At 38.8% G+C, this 20,500-nt stretch overlaps 1 protein-coding gene across 3 annotated transcripts in view; it reads right to left on the bottom strand.

Moving 5' to 3' along the window:
* The window catches only part of SPIN1 (spindlin 1), a 123,339-nt gene that overhangs the window by 19,819 nt on the left and 83,020 nt on the right, over positions 1-20,500 (bottom strand). For all 3 annotated transcript variants that reach the window (XM_053578629.1, XM_053578644.1, XM_053578636.1), the window contains one exon: positions 11,759-11,807. In XM_053578629.1, coding sequence (XP_053434604.1) covers positions 11,759-11,807 — 49 coding nt within the window. The remainder of the gene's footprint in view (positions 1-11,758; positions 11,808-20,500) is intronic.

The raw sequence follows: 20,500 nt of genomic DNA, 5'->3' as shown, positions 1-20,500 counted from the left end.
TGTCTTATTTAGAAATAAGAAAGCCTTTTGGTTGCTTTGCTAAAATATTTTCACATATTTTCCTCTCATATATATTTTTATCTTTCTGGAAAAAAATCCTTTAAATATTTCTTTCACGTAGAGTTCAGAAATGCAAATTTTCTAGATCTTTACAAGCCTCAAAATATTATTTTGCTCTCATCTCTGAATTGCCTGAGTTTTCAAGTCAGATTCAAAATCTTTTTCCCCCTTTACATTCTTTCTTTTTTGAGACAGAGTCTCCCTTTGTTGCCCTGGTAGAGTGCTGTAGCATCATAGCTCACAGCAACCTCAAACTCTTGGGCTCAAGGGATTCTCTTGCCTCAGCCTCCCGAGTAGCTAGGAGTATAGGCGCCCGGCACAACATCTAGCTATTTTTTATAAATGGGGTCTCGTTCTTGCTCAGGATGGTCTCGAACTTGTGAGCTCAGGTGATCTACCTGTCTTGGTCTCCAAGGTGTGAGCCACCACGCCTAGCCAGAAAAATATTTTCGTTTTATTCTATCAGACAGAGTTATACACAGCAGATGCCAATCTGATCCTTTATCCTTGAGGGGAACCTGTTTTTCTCTTTGTTTTAGAACTTTCTTGTTCCTAGATTCTAAAATGTTAAAGGAAGATCTGTGAAATGTATTTTCTGTTATCCTTCACTAAAAGCTGGTCAATCTAGAGAGCTGATCAAAATTATCTCTTATTATTCTTGATTATTCTCTTCCATTCTCCATTTAGAAGCTCATTAGATAAATGCTAACACTTCTAGATCAATCCTCTATACCTCAACTGCCCTCTCATACTTTTCATCTAGAAATCCTCAGCTCAACAATTCTTTTTTTTTTTTTTGTAGAGACAAGAGTCTCACTTTATGACCCTCAGTAGAATGCCGTGGCCTCACACAGCTCACAGCAACCTCCAACTCCTGGGCTTAAGCGATTCTCTTGCCTCAGCCTCCCAAGTAGCTGGGACTACAGGCGCCCGCCACAACGCCCAGCTATTTTTTGGTTGCAGTTTTGGCCAGGGCCGGGTTTGAACCCGCCACCGTCGGTATATGGGGCTGGTGCCCTACCGACTGAGCCACAGGCACAGCCCTAACAATTCTTGAATTAAGTAGAACTCTTTTAGCATACAGAATACCTTGCACAGTATTTCTAATATCTAAGAAAGGATTATCATCTTAAAAAAATGTTTTTCTCAAAAAACCTTTTTTTTCTTTTTAAGGAAAATGCTTTCTGATATCTGAGGATAATTTTCCTTTCTTTTTTTTTTCTCCAATTCTTCTATGAATTCCTCAAGATTGGGTCTCTATTGTGTTCTGGTTTTCTTCATGTAAGTGGTTATTCTAGATTTGTTTTCTTTTTTTTTTTTTTTTAAGATAGAGTCTCATTATGTCGTCCTCGGTAGAGTACTATAGCATCCCAGCTCACAGCAACTTCAAACTCTTGGGCTTAAGCGATTCTCTTGCCTCAGTCTCCCAGGTAGCTGCGACTACAGGTGCCCACCACAACGCCCAGCTATTTTTTTTGTTATTGTTGTCATTGTTGATTAGCAGGCCCCAGCTGGGTTCTAACCTGCCACCCATTATGTATGTGCCTGATGCCCTAACCACTGAGCTATAGGCGCTGAGCCTATTCTAGGTTTGTTATTCTGATTACTGACTTGCTGGCGTGCTGATAGTGTTCCCTGGATGCCCCATGATTCTTGGTGTTTGTATCTGTAGAAAAAAGTCAAGATGAAGTGGTATTTGCATTTAACAGTTACATTGTATGTCTTTAGCCCAAGTGAGAATTCCTGGCCTCTGAGCCATAAATCCATGTTATGATGACAGAAGCCATGACTCAGGGATCTACACAGCAGCCAGGAAGTGAAAGTTAACTTGAAGTCAAGGGGAAGTAAGCCAGGCATCTTTAGCTCCAATGCCAACACTATCTAATTTTCTCACCCTATTTATTTATTTAGTTATTTGGGACAGAGTCTCACTTTGTTGCCCTTGGTAGAGTACCCTGGCATCACAGCTCACAACAACCACAAACTCTCGGGCTTAAGCAATTCTCTTGCCTCAGCCTCCTGAGTAGCTGGGACTATAGGTGCCTACCGCAACGCCTGGCTTTTTGCTTTTAGCAGGCCAGAGCTATGTTGGAACCCACCAGCCCTGGTGCACCTGGCCAGCACCCTAGCCACTGAGCTATGGGTGCTGCCTATTTATTTATTTTTTGTGACAGAGTCCCACTTTGTCACACTCAGTAGAGTGCTGTGGCATCATAGCTCACAGTAACCTCAAACTCTTGGGCTCAAATGATTCTCTTACCTCAGCCTCCAAGTAGCTGGGAATATAGGTGCCTGCCACAATACCTTGCTATTTTTAGAGACAGGGTCTCCCTCTGGCTCTGGTTCAGGCTGGTCTCCAACTCCTGAGCTCGAGCAATCCACCAGCCTCGGCCTCCTAGAGTGCTAGAATTATAGGTGTGAACCATCACACCCAGCCTCTAATTTTCTCACCTTTTAACATCTTTGGTGATGTTGGCCAGGCGGGTTCGAACCAGCTGGGTTCACACCTAGCCCTTGTTATCTATGACTCTGACAGTATTCTAGATCTATTGCTATCTATGACCCTGACAGTATTCTAGATCTATTTTGAATATTCACATTTTGGAGGTCTTTTTCTTTCTGTACTAGAGTTCCTCAGCTTAGTTTTGATAAAAAAGTTCTTTGTTCCCATCTGCTCTAGAGCTTCTAGAAATTTCTTAGTGTTGCTTGCGCCCATAGTGCAGTGGAGTGGGTAGGGCACTGGCCACATACACTGGGGCTGGCAGGTTCAAACACATCCTGGACCAGCTAAAACAACAATGACAACTGCAACAAAAAAATAGTTGGGCATTGTGAGGGGCACCTGTAGTCCCAGCTATTTGGGAGCCTGAGGCAAGAGAATCACATAAGCCCAAGATTTGAGGTTGCTGTGAGCTGTGTGATGCCACAGCACTCTGGTGAGGGTGACACAGTGAGATTCTCTCCCAAAAATAAAAAAAAAAAAATTCTTAGTGTTCACAGTCTGCTGCTAGGATGACCTTTTATATTAACAGTAACTAAAACTTAAATATTGATGATTTGTTTTAATGTAAATTATGGTGAACAACTGTTTTCTATCTGCTTATAAAATAGATATAACCTTTCTAATGATCTATTGGCAATATTTTCCTAACATGATTCTCTTGGTGAATATGTGGAATATCCACTGCCCTATTGAGTCTATATTCAGAAATTTATCAAAATAATAAAGAACGTATGTTCACAAAGATATAACTAACAGCAGGAAAGTGAAAATAAAATGTCTTCAACTATTATTACTTCTACTGATTATCCATAGTGCATCTCTATGATGAAATAATTATATAGCTATTAAAATCATAAAAAGAATTTAAAGATACTTTTAAAAATTCACATAGGCAGAAAATATGACCTCATGAAAAATTTTATATACACAATTATCTGTACAGATTATGAAGAAAACAAATTTTTAAACTATACATTAAATTATTAACAATTATAATCTCTGGATAACATTAAAAATAATTATCTTCCTCTGTGATTACCTGTTTTCAAAATCTTCTGCAACGACTTAAGTGTTTCAGATTTACAGCAACTAATGTTAAACTAAAACAATGTGTATCCTGATTCTGCAAGGAATTATATATAAAGATGGTTTATACATTTTAATGGTAACACAATCCCTATATTATTTTATTTCTATTTTTTTTTTTTAACAGTGGTAAAGGTTTTATTTTATTTATTTATTTATTGGTGTCACAGCTCACAGTAACCTCCAACTCCTAGGCTTAGGCAATTCTCTTCACCCTCCTGAGTAGCTGGGACCACAGGTGCCCGCCACAACGCCTAGCTATTTTTTTGTTGCAGTTTGGCCAGGGCCGGGTTTGAACCCACCACTTCTGGTATGTGGGGCCAATACACCCCTACTCACTGAGCCACAGGCGCCACCCCTATTTCTATTCCTATTTTTGGTCAAAAGCAATTCTACTTTTAGAATATCACTTTATTAGTTCTAAAAGAACTAAATAAAGACCACTTCCTGTCCAATTTATTTAATGAACAACTTAATTTGGCTGAAAAGGCAAAGGAAACAAAGATAGCTTTTCCAATAAATGCTGAAAATAAAAATGATTAATTAGAATAATATACTATTTTTAAAAATGAGGAATCAAGTTTTCTGATTACTGAGCCTTGAATATACAAGCTGCTCAGCCAAGTTTGTAAGACAGTGTTTACAAAAAACTAGACCATACTCAATATTCAGAGAAGAGAAATATATAAGTTGTTAATAATTTACTTAAGTTCTTCCACTAGTATCCACACCTTGAAGACAGGTTAGGAAGGGTGGCGCCTGTGGCTCAGTGAGTAGGGCACCATCCCCATATACCAAGGGTGGAGGGTTCAAACCCAGCCCCAGCCAAAACTGCAACAACAACAACAACAACAAAAAAATAGCTGGGTGTTGTGACTAGTGCCTGTAGTCTCAGCTACTGGGGAGGCTGAGGCAAGAGAATTGCTTAAGTTCAAGAGTTTGAGGTTGCTGTGAGCTGTGACACAACAGTACTCTACGGAGGGCGAAAAAGTGACAATCTCTCTCTAAAAACAAAACAAAACAAAACAAAAAAAGACAGGTTAGGAAAATTCCTAAATAACTAATATAATAAGAATCTCTGGGTGGTGCCTGTGGCTCAGTGAGTAGGGCACTGGCCCCATATACTGAGGGTGGGGGGTTTGAACCCGGCCCCGACCAAATTGCAATAAAAAAAAGTCAGGCATTGTGGTGGGTACCTGTCATCCCAGCTACTCTGGAGGCTGAGGCAAAAGGATCGCCTAAGTCCAAGAGCTGGAGGTTGTTGTTAGCTGTGATGCTGCGGTACTCTATCAAGGGCGACAGGATGAGACTGTCTCTTAAAAAAAAAAAAAAAAAAATCTGTTATTTGGCAAAATGTCAATAATTGTTGAAACTGGGCAAGGGTTTCAAGATTTATTATGAACTACTTTATATTTTTGTACTATACATTAAAATTTTCCTACAATAAAAAATTATCAGTGAACAAATTCTTAAAAGAAATTTTAATTTCTATTTTCTAATTAAGATTTTTTTTTGAGACAGAGTCTCACTTTGTAATCCTTAGTAGAGTACTGTGATGTCATAGCTCACAGCAACCTCAAACACCTGGGCTCAAGTGATTCTCTTGCTTCAGTAACCCAAGTAGCTGGGAGACGCCTGCCACAATGCCACGCTATATTTTTTTTAACGCTATTTTTTTTTTTTTTTTTTTTTTTTTTTTAAAGAGACCGGGTCTTGCTCTGGCTCAGGCTGGTTTCAAACCCGTGAGCTCAGGCAATCCACCCACTTTGGCCTCCTGGAGTGCTAGGATTACAGGCATGAGCCACCAGGCCCGGCCTACTTAAGATTTTAAAATCAAGAAAAACTTCAACAAATAAAGCATGATTATACAAGCTGAAATAGTATATATAAAATCAAACTATTAGGAATATGTCAAATCACTTAAAAAGATGTAAAATTAAAACTACCTTTGGTCATATCTATCTGAATCATTCAATCTGAGAACATCACAAATGGAGAAGTGTGATTAATTAACTAAAATAACTGGCTTGGCGTCTGTAGCACAGTGGTTACACTGCTGGCCACATACACCCAGGCTGGCGGGTTTGAACCCAGCCCAGGCCAGCTAAACAACAAAGACAACTGCAACAACAACAAAAAAATACCTGGGCATTGTGGCAGGCGCCTGTAGTCCCAGCTACTTGGGAGGCTGAGGCAAAAGAACTGTTTAAGCCCAAGAGTTTGAGGTTGCTGTGACGCCAAGGCACTCTACGGAGGATGACATAATGAGACTCTGTCTCAAATAAATAAATAAATAAATAAATAAATAAATAAATAACTCTGGCGGGACGGTTGGCTCATACCTATAATCCTAGCCCTCTGGGAGGCCGAGGTAGGTGGATTGTTTGAGCTCAGGGGTCTAAGACCAGCCTAAGCAAGAAACCCCAGCTCTACTAAAAACAGAAAAAATAGTGAGGCATTGTGTGGCAAGCACCTGGATTAGAGTCCCCACTACTTGAGAGTCTAAGGCAAGGGGATAGCTTGAGCCCAAGAGTTTGAGGTTGCTGTGAGCTCTGATGCCATGGCATTCTTGGCCAGTGTGCCAAAATAAGAATCTGTCTCAAAACCAAAATAAACAAACAAAACACAACCAACAAAACCAAAAACCCACCCTAAAATAACTTTGATTTAAAATGAGATATCTCTTTGAATATAGCAATTTTTTATTTAAAAGTTCTCTGGACATACGTATTTTTTTTTGGAGACAGAGTCTCACTTTGTCACCCTCGGTAGAGTGCCATAGCATCACAGCTCACAGCAACCTCAAACTCTTGGGTTTGAGCAATGCTCTTGCCTCAGCCTCCCCAGTAGCTGGGACCACAGGCGCCCACCACAACGCCCAGCTGTTTTTTTTGTTGTTGTTGCACTTTGGCTGGGGCTGGGTTTGAACCCTTGGTATATGGGAACGGCACCCTACTCACTAAGCCACAGGCGCCACCCTGGACATATGTATTTTTAAAAGCCCCTCTATTTCTTACATTTTCTTGGAGATAAATCTAAAATATTTTGAACTATCAATAACCAGTTAATGACATCACCTTCAGAAAGAATAACATTGTAAAATACATACCAAGACACTTCATTTAACCTAAGGGATACCTTAAATTACAGCCAGATATTAATGAAAAGCTACACTGTATCATAACTAACATAACTGAAAGAGAAAAGGAAAAGCTAAAATTATACATCTCTTTCCTTGTTTTTTTTTTTAATCTCCAGAAGCTACTTCTTAAAAGTAATAGTTGAGCAAAGAATAAAATAATAAAAGGTATGTATGATAATTAGTGCCGAACAGATAATAGCTAAGAACACTTTGAGTTTGAATGCCAGTAAATGGTGACTCATTACACAATACTGCAACCACCTTTTCATTGCTGTAAGTTTGTGTACTGATTTCCAATCACAATCTGATTTAGTTCTCCAATCTGTTTAAGGTAACACTTTCAATAATGGTTTAGACCAGTGCTTCTCAAACCTTAGCATACATTTGCATCACCCCAGAAAACATGTGAGATTACCTTGGAGGCAAGGCACTTAAATTCAGCACCCTGTTGGAGGAGTGGGCAACCTACAGCCCACCATGTGTGCATTATGTGAGAACCATTTGCTTGTCTGTGGTAGAAGATATCACAAAAATTATACACCATCCTTTCCTTTGTTCATCAGTTCTCATTAGTGTTTGTGTATTAAATGTGTGGTCCATGACAACTCTGTTTCCAATGTGGCCCAGAGAAGCCAAAACTTAGGACACCCCTGCTAGAGGGACCAACGAATTCCTAACAAGTTCCCAAGAGATCAAGTGTTGCTGCTGCCTACTTGTGGACTAACCACATCATAGATAGAGCACTGATTACGAACAAACACTAATTTCTATTAGCTCGTGTTCCCAAAAAGGTAAACCAAGATTGTAGGTGACGTTTGTGTACTCTGCTCAACATTTTTAAGTACGTTCTAAGAGTACATTCTAATTATTTTGTCACCAAGAAAAGAAATCCTGTGTTGAAAAATTTCTCGTCTTTTTACCAAGATTTCCTTAGTGGTCTAATTAACTACTATTCCTAATCAGCATTTAAATATCTCATTTTGGTAGCCAGTATTTAAAGACATCATACAAAATTAATTTTTCCACTATGAGCCAGTAAATGCCTTTCACACACCTATGTGCTTGGTTGTATGGATTAATTACTGATACTCTCTAGTCTCTTTGGTATTGTTATAAAAGCAACTCCCTCACTCTGGGTTTCAGCAGATCTTAGAAGAAAAATTTGGTTAAATCAAAATAACTGTTTTTTAGCAAAATTAAAAACAGTAGTAGAGAACAAAAAACTGCTTTGCTGGTAACTGTCATTAAATAAAAATTCTTTATACGAAATACTGTCATTTTCTAACTTAAAGTGACAACATAAAAACAAGATGATGGAGGGGGAAAAAGTAGGTTTCCCATGTGCACTCCAAACACCAGAGACATCTGTGGCAAACATTCAAGCAGCTGAAGGACTTCCAAAATGCTAGCTGAAGGACTTCAGTGGCATGAATGAAGTTTCTGCAAAGTGATTAAAAAACATATGATGTTCTGACCAACTGAAGACTTTCAATACCATGGTGCATGTAGACACCTGCACAAAAGTTATCAGTCTTTGTGAAATAACCCATTTTTGAAATGAGACAATAAAACAGTAAATAGGCTGTGGTAGTAAATAACAGGCTCTAGAATTAGTCTGTCCTTCTGATTCCTAGCTCAGTCACTCACATTAGTTGTATGACCTTGTACAAGTTGCATCAGTTTCCACATCTGTAATAAGGGATCACAAATCCTGTGTTAGAGGGTTACCATGGAAACTACATGAGGCCACACCAGGGATACAAAGAGGAGAACGAAAAAGGATGAGTACAATGACTTTTTTTTTTTTTTCTGAAACAGAATTTTATTTTGTTGCCCTCAGTAGAGTGTCCTGGCATAATATCTCACAGCAACCTCAAATTCTTGGGCTCAAGTGATTCTCTTGCCTCAGCTTCTTGAGCAGCTGGGACTACAGGGACCCACATCACCCAGCCATTTTTAGAGATGGGGGTCTCACTCTTCTAAGGTAGGCAGCTCTCCAACTCCTAAGCTCAAGAAATCCACCCACCAAAAGATGAAAAAAAGGAAAAAAAAAAAAAAAAAAGAAATCCACCCGCCTCAGCCTCCCAAAGTGCTAGGATTATAGGCATGAGCCACCATGCCCAGCCTTACAATGGTATTCTTTGTCAATGATTATCATTTGTGTCTTATAAAAAGGAAGAAAAATCACAGGAAATACCTCTAGTGTTTAGTTGCTCCTGGCCTACTTTCTAAACTAAGTCAGTAAAACATATTTGAAAGCCCATCACCCTTCCCAACAATACCTAGAAATGCAAAGCTATCTCCTATTCAGATTGGGGGAAGGGGATTTACATCTGACAACTAAAATAAAGAACCACTTCAATTAAGTTCATAGCACTCTGAATGCAGTTCTGTGATTTTTTCTTCAAGTACTCCGAGACAACTCCATGTGAGGTTCTTCCTCAACCCTCCTGTACTGATGAGGGAAGCAGCATGACCACTGTCACAGAGCACCAATGTCCACCATTGCACAGCCTGGTGACCACACATAGCAAGTGCTGGGGGAGCCCTTATTCCTTGTAACCTCCTCAAATTACAATGGAGGCAATGAAGGGGAGAGAGAGGATAGTTTTTTTTTTTTTTTTTTTTTTTAAATATTTGGTTTCCATAAAAATTCATTTGTAGGAAGGAATCTATACTGAAAGGTTGAAAACCTCATTGTTCTAGTCCAATACTTTACTTACTTACTTCAGGCAGGAATTAAGCTGACTACAGACACAATGAGGCCCCACAGCAGAGATAGAGTTCATCAGCCTCCTAGCCCCAAGTCTAGCACCTACAGGAAGCCTGCCTCTCTAATCAGCAGGCTCTTCAAATCTTTGTGCAGCCATTCCTGTTCATTCCATAATGAAAGGCATTCATAACCATCATTTGTGAATGTGGTAACTTGTTTTAGTCTTTTTTTCTTTCACCTACCCATCTTCAGATGTGCAATGAGAATAGGAAAAACAAGAAATAAAGGTTGACAACTTTTCTGTTCATTTCACCAGCTCCCTTTTGCTATACAATAATATTAAGGATTCTAGACTTTGAGACAACAAACATACAGAGTAAGAGATTCTTTCAGTTAGTAAACATATGAACCTGAAAATCTTCTTATTTATTTATTTTTTGCAGTTTTTGGCTGGGGCTGGGTTTGAACCTGCCACCTCTCAGCATATGGGGCAGGCGCCCTACTCCTTTGAGCCACAGGCGTCACGCTGAACCTGAAAATCTTTTAACAGGTAGTTTATTTATTATGATTTAGGGAATCAAATCCATGAGTTAATGAACATTATCTGCTTAAGATGAGGAACACGGACTCTTCCTTACAAAAAAATGCATTAACACACTAAAGGGCTCAAACCTACGATTGTCTAAAATCCTAAGTAAACTATTAATCATAGATTATGATTTGAAAATATTTAAGAATGATTAAAACAGAATACCCATTAACATTCTCAAAGCCTTTTAACTTAACTGACAAAATCGATTTCAAATGAACTTTTTCAGTCTTACAAAGTTGCTATTTACCTTGCCTTTTTAACCTACTATACTTAAATTTTTAACATTACCTAATATTTATGGCTTATATTTCTGTTCTTATTGTTATTGCTCTACTTGTGGCAAGAGATGGTTTCCTAATTTTGGTAATTTAACAGTGAGTGGAGAATAACAACAAATTATCAGATCACTGGATATAGTAAAACCATAAAAGCTGAAAAACACTTTACGTATTTATCTAACCTTTGCATTTGTCAAGCTGAGTATTACAAATATTCACATTTTGTATCTAGTATTCATTTGAATGGGAGACATGTTTGGTTCAGTCACTAACAATTACTAAGGGTACCGCCTATCCATCCACATCCTTCTCCCCAGCTGAGAGGCCTCTCACCCTCTTCAGCTACTACAGTGTGGTTACTATGGGCATAAGCTTTTAATATGAATAATCTGAAAATAACTGCTATAAAGAGTAGCTCATATAGCACCAAGGATCAACAAGTGTCTCTGACATGTTTAATAATGATAAAGACTCAAAAAAAAAACATAAAAATAAAAAATAATGATAAAGAGTCTAAGAATAATTAAACTGGATTGTTAGAGAGACATTTCTAGGATGTAGTAGTGGTCACCCCTAGAGTGGACGCTTTTGAAATCCATTAAATATGGTAAAGTAAAAGTGGATATTATAAATTAATGTAATATCTCAACTGCTTTTTCTGAATGTAACAATGTCACACTCACACACACAAAAGATTTCTGGGGAAAAAAGTGGCTTCTAAGGAGGGTGTGGCCTTAGTGTGTGTCACATTTTATGGGGGCAAGACATGATTGCAAGAGGGACTTTACCTAACAATTGCAATCAGTGTAACTGGCTTATTGTACCCTCAATGAATCCCCAACAATAAAAAAAAAAAAAAAAAAAAGTGGCTTCTATACTCTGGCACCTACAGAATTTAGAATCAAGAACACATTTGTCACTTCAAATACACGGTTATTTAACTATCTTTTAACATGAACATGTTTTCCCTAAAATCACAAGCTTTTCCTTCATTGAAAACAAGACCAGGAGAGGAAGCCTACACACCAGGATCTGGCAGCCTTTCCAAACAAAGAAGCTGGAGAGGTTCACCCCACATCTGCCACACTTGCTGCACTGAATCTTTTCTTCCATTGGGCCAGCTGGATGGAAAAATCATAACCCCAAGTCTTTCACAGGATGAAGGACAGACCTGGCACACTTCAGCCAGGCCAAGGAGAAGGAAATGGACAAGTAAGATGACCCCACACAATTTTTCAATGTACATCAAGGCCAGGCTAGGCCATGTCCTGCAAGCTAAGAACCTTTCACTCACAGGGCAAGGGGCCCTTCTTGGGTGACCCTAGATACTAGTTAACAAAAGTTCACAACATACTATCTAAAAACAAGTTTCAGAATTGCTTACTTGTGGGATGTCCTCTTCTTCATCATGTTTGCAGATACTCCAGCATGGCCTAAAAGAAAGGTGAGTATACAGTCAATGAACACAGGATATTAAATAACTTTTACATCAGGAAAAAGTTAACTTCTGAAAAATTGCTAAATAGAGTATGAAAAGAAAATAATTCATTAACAGCCAACATGTAAGAAAGTCATTTGTTTACTTAACTTTTAAGAAGAAGATATACAGAAGGATTCTATGAAAAAGACAAAATAGCAGAATCAATACCTCATCAGCCATAGAAGCACAAAACTACAATCACATGGATAAAAACAACAACAAAAAATCAGGATAAAGTATAAATGGTACAGAACTGCCTTCTTGTCATAAACAACTAGCAAACAGGACAAAACATATGAAACACCTGGTTTCAGACACTGAGAGGAAATATACATCTACGGGACTTGGGAGCAGAAAAGCAACTGGAGAGCCCTGAATGGACTCAGACTTCATTCCTGGAATTAAGTGTTTAGACAATGGTATATGAGGAAACCAAGATGGACACAGTGCTTTTGTCAAATTGCAGTTCAGTCTGGAGACAGCTGGATGGCTGGAATTTGTGGAACCAAGTGTGGGCAGGGACGATTTGCTCATGAGAGGAATTTCAAGTCTGCAAATAGGGGAAGGGAGTCTTAAATCTTCATATAAACAATTCTAATAAATCACAAAGAGGATAAAGTTCAGATTCCATCAGCCTACTCTCAAACACTTGGGGCAAGTAATAACAATGGCAAAAGGTGGTCCTTACTAGAAGTCTGCGACCTGGAACAAAAGCTACTATAAATCCTGCCACAACACTTGCTTGCCAAGACTGATTTCAAGACTCTTTAAAGGACATCAACAAAGTTCCAATGCTCAACAACCCATTTCAAGTGTCTGTCTAACACCCCATCAAAAATTGTTAGACATGAAGAAAAGTAACAGATTGTAACCCCATAACCGAGTGGGCTATAGATGAAATAAAGTATATACAGCAGAAAAGGACATCAAGACAACTTTAATAAATATGTTCAAATATTTAAAGAAATATAAAAATATGTAAAATGTACAAATGGAAAGTATAAAGGAAACAAAAATACTAAAAAATAAGTGATCCTAAATTAAAACTGCCCTGACACCCTGCATCAGTGATCTGTGCAGGGTGTCTAGGCTTAATTATCAAATAGCCTAACATATAGGAAACAAGACTCCAAGAAAGAGTGAAGAAGGTGGGAAAAAAATAATGGCAGAAAGTTGTCCAGATGTGATAAAAAGCATATGAACACATAGCCAACAAGCTCAAAACCAAAGAAACCAGGGCATTTTCTTATCAAATTTCCAAAAACCACCAATAAAGAGAATATTTAAAAAACAGCTGAAGTTGGCTCACACCTGTAATACTAGCACTCTGGGAGGCTAAGGTTGGAGGATTGCTTGAGGTCAGGAGTTTGAGACCAGCCTAAGCAACAGTGAGGTCCTGTTTCTACAAAAAATAGAAAACATTAGTTGAGGGTGGCAGCAGAGGCCTGTAGACCCAGCTACTTTTGAGACTGAGGCAGGAAGACTTCCTGAGCCCAAGAGTTTGAGGTTGTAGTTTGAGCTATAATGAAACTACTGCATTCTACTGGGGCGATGGGAGTATGCTGTCTCCAAAAAAAAAAAGAGAGAGAGACAGAGAGAGAACGCACAAAACAAAACATTAAAAAAAAAAAAACAAAGAGAATATTTTAAAAACAGCTCAGGTGCCCGTAGCAGAGTGGTTACGACGCCAGCCACATACACCAACGGTGGCAGTTTCAAACCCAGCCCAGGCCAGCTAAACAACAATGACAACTGCAACAAAAAATAGCCAGGCATTGTGGTGGGTGCCTGTGTTCCCAGCTACTTGGGAGGCTGAGGCAAGAGAATCGGTTGAACCCAGGAGCTTGAGGTTGCTGTGAACTGTGACACCACAGCATTCTACTGAGGGTGAAATTAAGTGAGACTCTGTCTTAAAGAAAAAAAAAAAAAGCTAAGGAACAGAAGACAATAAATACAGAGAAACAAAAATAAAACTGGCTCCAGAATTATTGTCAGAAATACAATAAGCCAGAAGACAGAGAAATCTTTCAAGTGCTACAAAATAAGCAAACCAACTTACTGACAGAATTTTATTATCTAGAAAAAATAACTTTCAGCTACAATACACGGATAATTACAATAATTGAAAATAGCTCAACTGTACCAATTGAGTCTGTAAATAGCCAATTATTATTGTCAGACAAATGAACTTCAGAATATTACCACAGATGAAAAGGACATTTCAAAATTATAAAAGAATCAATCAATACATTATAATAATGTCTAATACATGAGCCCAATTATAGAGTACTGAAATACACAAAATAAAAACTGACAGAATCGAAGACAAAGACATATCCATAATTGTACTTAATTATACAACTCTCTTCTCTTAGCAACTGATACAAGTGGGTAAAGAATCGAAAAGGAAAAAGACCCGAACATGATGGATAGCTAGCATTACAACTAGCATTACTTAGTTGACACTTAACAGAACACTAAACCAATAATGTTGAAAGTACACATTTTACCCAAGTTCACATGGAAACATTCACTCAGATACACCATATTGCTGAATCTCAATACACTTATGACAAATTGAAATCATACCAGGTATATTCTCTAATATTTTCACATGAGAATTAAACTAAGAGATAAAACTAAAAAGATGAATAATTCCCAAGTATTTGAAAATTAAGTCTTCTAAAACCATGGTCCAAAGACAAAATCACTATGAAAATATCAAATATTTTAAATAGAATAAAAATGAAAACATAATGTATCAAAAACTGTGGGATGCATCAATAGCAGTACTTATATTTATCAGGAATGCGCCTTTAAAATGAAAAAAGTATGAAGATTTAAAAAAGATATATATATATATTTTTTGAGACATTAAGTCCCACTCAGTTGCCGTGGCTAGAGTGCTATGGCATCAACATAGCTCACTACACCCTCTAACTCCTGGTCTCAAAGAATCCTCCTACCTCAGCCTCCTTGTTGTTTGGCACTACAGGTACTTACCACACCTGGCTAAATTTTCTGATTTTTGTAGAGACAAGATCCCACTCTCACTTAGGCTGGTCTTGAACTCCTAACCTCAAGCGATCCTCCCACTTTGGCCTCCCAGAGTGCTGGGATTACAAGGTATAAGCCACCACACCTGGACAAAAACGAACTTCTTGCCATAAAGTTAGAACAGTGGTTCCTTTGGGTGAAGAAGGAAGCAGAAATTGAGAAGAGGACACAGGGAGACATTTAAGATACCCACAAAGTTCTCTCTCCTTGGCCTTATATTAAGTTGTATTTTTTTTTAATACAAATTTCTGTATTAATATCATGTTTCCAGGGGTTTTGTTTTTTTTTTGCAGTTTTTGGCTGGGGCCAGGTTTGAACTTGCCACCTCCAGTAAATGGGGCTGCTGCCCTTCTCCTTGAACCACAGGAGCCACCCAACCATGTTACAGTTTTAAAAGCTAACTAAAGGGGCAGGACCTGTGGCTCAGTGAGTAGGGCACTGGCCCCACATACGGAGGGAGGCAGGTTCGATCCTGGCCCCGGACAAACTGCAAAACAAACAAACAAAAAATAGCCGGGCATTGTGGTGGGCTCCTCGGGTGGCTGAGGCAAGAGAATTGCCTAAGCCCAAGAGCTGGAGGTTGCTGTGAGCTGTGGGCAGCTCAATGAAATTCTGTCTCTAGGGTGGCGCCTGTGGCTCAAGGAGTAGGGCGCCGGTCCCATATGCCGGAGGTGGTGGGTTCAAACCCAGCCCCAGCCAAAAACCAAAAATAAATAAATAAATAAAACCGAAAAAGCTAGGTAAAAAAAAAAAAAAAAAAGAAAGAAATTCTGTCTCTAAAAAAAAAAAAATAAATAAACAAATAAATAAAAATAAAAGCTAACTAAACAACATCAATACATGCCAACTGGTCTAAATGAAAGATTTATCATTCTAGTTTGGAGATAAAGATGGTTAGCCAGGAGTCTGACTGCTGAGAGAGCCATTTTGCCCATTTCACCCAGTTCATTCAGAAGCACTGAGACATAGAAGTCTGACAACAGGTAATAACTCAAGAATGCGATAGCCTAAAATAGTGAAGACAAGAACAAGACTGGCACCAGAAGCAAATCTACCTGCAGCATCCCTGGGCTTCATGTAGACAGGGATAAAGGAAGTAAGAAATGAAAAAAGAAGAAATAAAACAATTCATTTAGGCCTAATAGAATACACCACAAGTCAAGATCCCTTTCCCTCTCCCCAACACACAAACAACCCACACTGGATATATTGAGTGCTGGCTTCCAAGAAAGGGTGCCTCAAATGCTAAACATCATTTGTTCTTGTAGTGTTGGCTTTCATGTTTAGGGAAAAAAATAATCTTCTTTTCGGGCGGCGCCTGTGGCTCAAGGAGTAGGGCGCCGGTCCCATATGCAGGAGGTGGCGGGTTCAAACCTAGCCCCGGCCAAAAACCAAAAAAAAAAGAATCTTCTTTTCGTCAGCCAAGAAAAGGTTAAACCATTTGTAATCAAATAATCCTTTAATTTTGTCTGGTCTGGTATGTAAAAAGTATGGAAGTTAAGCATTTGTCCTAACAAACAGAAAGCTGTACAAACCTAGAAAACAAACAAAATCAACACGTCTTCTTAGATTGGTCAAAGAATTGAGGTCACAGGTCAAACTGCCCCCCAAATTAGAGGACAGATAGGTGGGTAGAAAAATCACAATTTACTGGGTCAGAAACCTCTAAGTAACCAGTACCATGATAAGAAACCTAAATTTGTAATTGGCATTGCTAAAGGGTGTATGTAGACAATTCTGATGGTTAAAAACTCTAGGGTGGGGGGACACAATGAGTGATGATACTCTTAAGAGGGCCTCTACACTATCCTGACTTTTTGTTTGTTTTTTTGGAAAGTCTCACTATGTCACCCTTGGTAGAGTTCCATCGCGTCACAGCTCACAGCAACTTCAGACTCTTGGGCTTAAGAGATTCTCTTGCCTCAGCCTCCCAAGTAGCTGGGACTCCAGGTGCCTGCCACAACACCCGGCTATTTTTTTGTTGCAGTTGTCATTGATGTTTAGCTGGCCCGGGCCGGGTTCGAACCTGCCAGCCTAGGTGTTATGTGGCCGGCACCCTACCCACTGAGCAACAGGCACCATCCTGTCCTGAGTTATACCTCTAGGAATTAGAGAAAGTGGTCAAACCATCCTATCGCATGAAGGCTGAGGAGTTGGGGAGGGACTGAGAAGCACATGTAAAGGTCACAGTCTAGTGGCACCAGTTCACCAAAAGACGGAGACCTAATCACAAGACTATGAAATGCTGCCCCTACCCATATCTTACCACCATATCACCAAACATCTAGCTTCTTTCACCCCCATCATATGTGCCTTTCAACAAACTGACAGTGTGTGTTAAAATACATACAAAAAGCACAGTTTGGAGAGACCGAGCTAGACTGAGACAGAACTAGACTGATGTAACAGGGATGTTGTAATTACCAGGTAAGGGATTTAATATAACTAATTAATATGCTATGGTCTCTAATGGATAAAGTAGACAATATGCAAGAACAGGATATGCAAGTAGTATAAAGAGAAAGTAAGAACAGAAAAATGCTGCATATAAAAAAAACCTAATGTAACAAAGACTGTCTTTCATACGTTCATTACACTGGAATAGGCAGACCAAAGAACCTTTGAGCTTATGGATATGTGAATAGATAACATCCAAAACTGAAAAGAGAAAAAGGATAGAAAAAAAAACAACAGAATATTCAAGAACTGTGAGACAAGTGCAAAAGCCTTAATTTACACATTATGAAAATATAGCAGAAACTCCAAAGTTGACCACCTCCCTTCCCTATATTGACCACCACAATTGACCTCATTTACATAAACCAGACATGAACCACATGTATGTATCAGAGTAGGCCCAGTTGCTTATGTTGACCATCTCTGTATGTTGACCAGTTTGTTACAATCCATTGGGTAATCAAATTACTGAGATTCAACTGGAGGAGGAGAAAGAAACAAACAGTAGCAGTATTTAAAGCAATGGCTAAGTATGTCACAGACACCAAACCATAAATCCAAGAAGCTCAGAGAACACCAAGCAGAATGAATGCTAGAAAATACTATGACAAGGTATATCATATTCAAACTGCAGAAAATCAAAGACTTTATATATATAATATATAATATATGAAAGAAGCCAAGAGAAAAAAAAACACCTTGTCACAGAAGAGCAAAGAATTACATCAGACTTTTCCTCAGAAATCATGCAACCACAAAGAGAATGGAGTGAAACATTTAAAGTGCTGAGAAAAATGAAAGCCACTAACCTAAAATTTTGTATCCTGCAGAATTACTCTTCAAAGGAAAGGAGGAAAAAGGACTTTCTCAGACAAACAACTATTGACGAAACTTGTCACGAACAGACCTGCCTCACAAGAAATGATAAAAGATGATCTTCAGAAAGGAAGAAAATATAGGTCAGAAGCTCAAATCTACATAAGAAAGAACACTAAAGAAGGAATAAATGAAGGCAATATAAAAAAAAAAAAACCATTTTTCTTAGCTGAGGTAGCTGACAACAGTTTGCTCAAAATATTAGCAAGTGTATTCAATTATATGATTGTGTGTATATTATTGCTATCATTCATTTCACTTATATGTACACACACGCACACACATACACAAATGAAATGAATGACAGCAAGGATACAACCAGACTAAAGGGAGAAACAAGGAATACGGTGATTCCTCAGTATTCCTGGGAGACTGCTTTGAGGATCCCCTCAGACCTCCTCAGAAGTGAAAATTCCTAAATGCTCAAGACCCTTATATAAATGAAGTAGGCTGCCTGTTATCCCAACACTTTGGGAGGCCAAGGCAGGAGGATCATTGAGGATAGGAGTGTGAGCAAGCCTGAGCAAGAGTGGGACCCTATCTCTATAAAAAAATGCAAAAATTGGCCAAGTGTGCATGAACCTGTAGTCCCAGCTACTTGGGAGGTTGAGGCCAGGAATTAAGAGGCTACAGTGTGCTATGACAGTCATTGCACACCAGCCTGGGCAATAAGAGTAAAATCTTGTCTCTAAAAAAATAAAAACATCAATTAAAAGACAGAGATTGTCAAAATGGATCAAAAAAACCAACATGCAACTTTATACTGCCCATAAGAAATTCACTTTAAATGTAAAGATAGATTATTAAAAGTCAGTAGATGGAGAAAAGATGGAGCAAATCATGCTACCAGTAATCAAAAGAAAATGGGAAGCTATATTAATGTTAGACAAAGCAGACTTCAGAGTAAGAAAAGTTCTCAGGCTCGGCACCCATAGCTCAGTTATCAGGCTTAGCACTCACATACACTGAGGCTGGCAGGGTCAAGCCCGGCCCAGGACTGCTAATCAACAATGACAACAGCAACAAAAAAAACACCAGGCGTGTGGGGGGTGCCTGTAGTCTCAGCTTGGGAGGCTGACACCTGTAATCTTAGCAACTCAGGGAGGTCTAGGTGGGTGGATCGCTTGAGTTCACACATTTGAGATCAGCCAGAGGAAGAAAGAGATTCAGTATGTAAAAATAGATGGTGTTGTGGCAGGCACCTATATTCCCAGCTACTCAATCCACGGGTGGATCGCTTGAGTTCACACATTTGAGATCAGCCAGAGCAACAAAGAGATTCAGTATGTAAAAATAGCTGGTGTTGTGGCTGTGTTGTGGCAGGCACCTATACTCCCAGCTACTCAATCCACGGCACTGAACCCCAGGGCAACTGAGTGAGACCCTGTCTCAAAAAAGAAAAAAAAAAAGGGAAAGAGAAAGAAAAGAAAAAGAGAAGTTATCAGGGATAAATAGAGGTGTTACATAAGAATAAAGGAATCAGTCAATGCTCCAAGAAAACATAACAAGCCTTAATTAATGTGTATGTGCCTAACAAGGACAGCATTAAAATATGTGATTAAAAACTGACAGAACCTAACAGAGAAAAAAAGATGAATCCACTAGGGTACCCATTATCCAAAATGTTTGGGACCAGAATTGTTATGAATTTCTGAGGTATCTTGGGAATGGGACCCAAGTCTAAACACAAAATTCCTTTCTGTTTCATATACACATTATACACATATCCTGAAAGTAATTTTATACAATATTTTTTAAAACTGTGTACATGAAACAAAGGTTGTGTACACTGAACCATCAGAAAACAAAGGGGTCACAATTTCAGCCTCTCTGGCTATCTGTGGTTATTTCGCATCACTATCATTCCTGACTGAATTATGTGTTTCTTATTTTTATTCACACATTAGTTCTTAATAGAAAAAACTACAACACACCATCAGTACAGTGAAAAAATAAAGTGTACAGAGTAACTAGTATAGTGACGTCTTGGAATACCTACAACAGCTGCTAAACAATAACAACAAAAGCACTCTCAGTCTTCACCTACAACGCTGTGTTTTGATTAAAAGGTACACTGTAGTTTTTTTATAAGTTGGAAGAAACATCAGAAGCAGTTGAGGGACCAGGAAGTGGTTCTTCTAGGGATGGAGAAGGCGTTTTGCTGGATGACTTTTTTTTTTTTTTTGAGACAGAGTCTCACTATGTCACCCTCAGTAGAGTGCCGTGGTGTCATAGCAACCTCAAACTCTTGGGCTT

Source organism: Nycticebus coucang, chromosome 2 (genome assembly GCF_027406575.1).
Source record: "Nycticebus coucang isolate mNycCou1 chromosome 2, mNycCou1.pri, whole genome shotgun sequence".
Classification (NCBI taxonomy): domain Eukaryota; kingdom Metazoa; phylum Chordata; class Mammalia; order Primates; family Lorisidae; genus Nycticebus; species Nycticebus coucang.
Note: the sequence above shows the minus strand (reverse complement) of the source record. Positions and strands in the feature narration are given on the sequence as shown.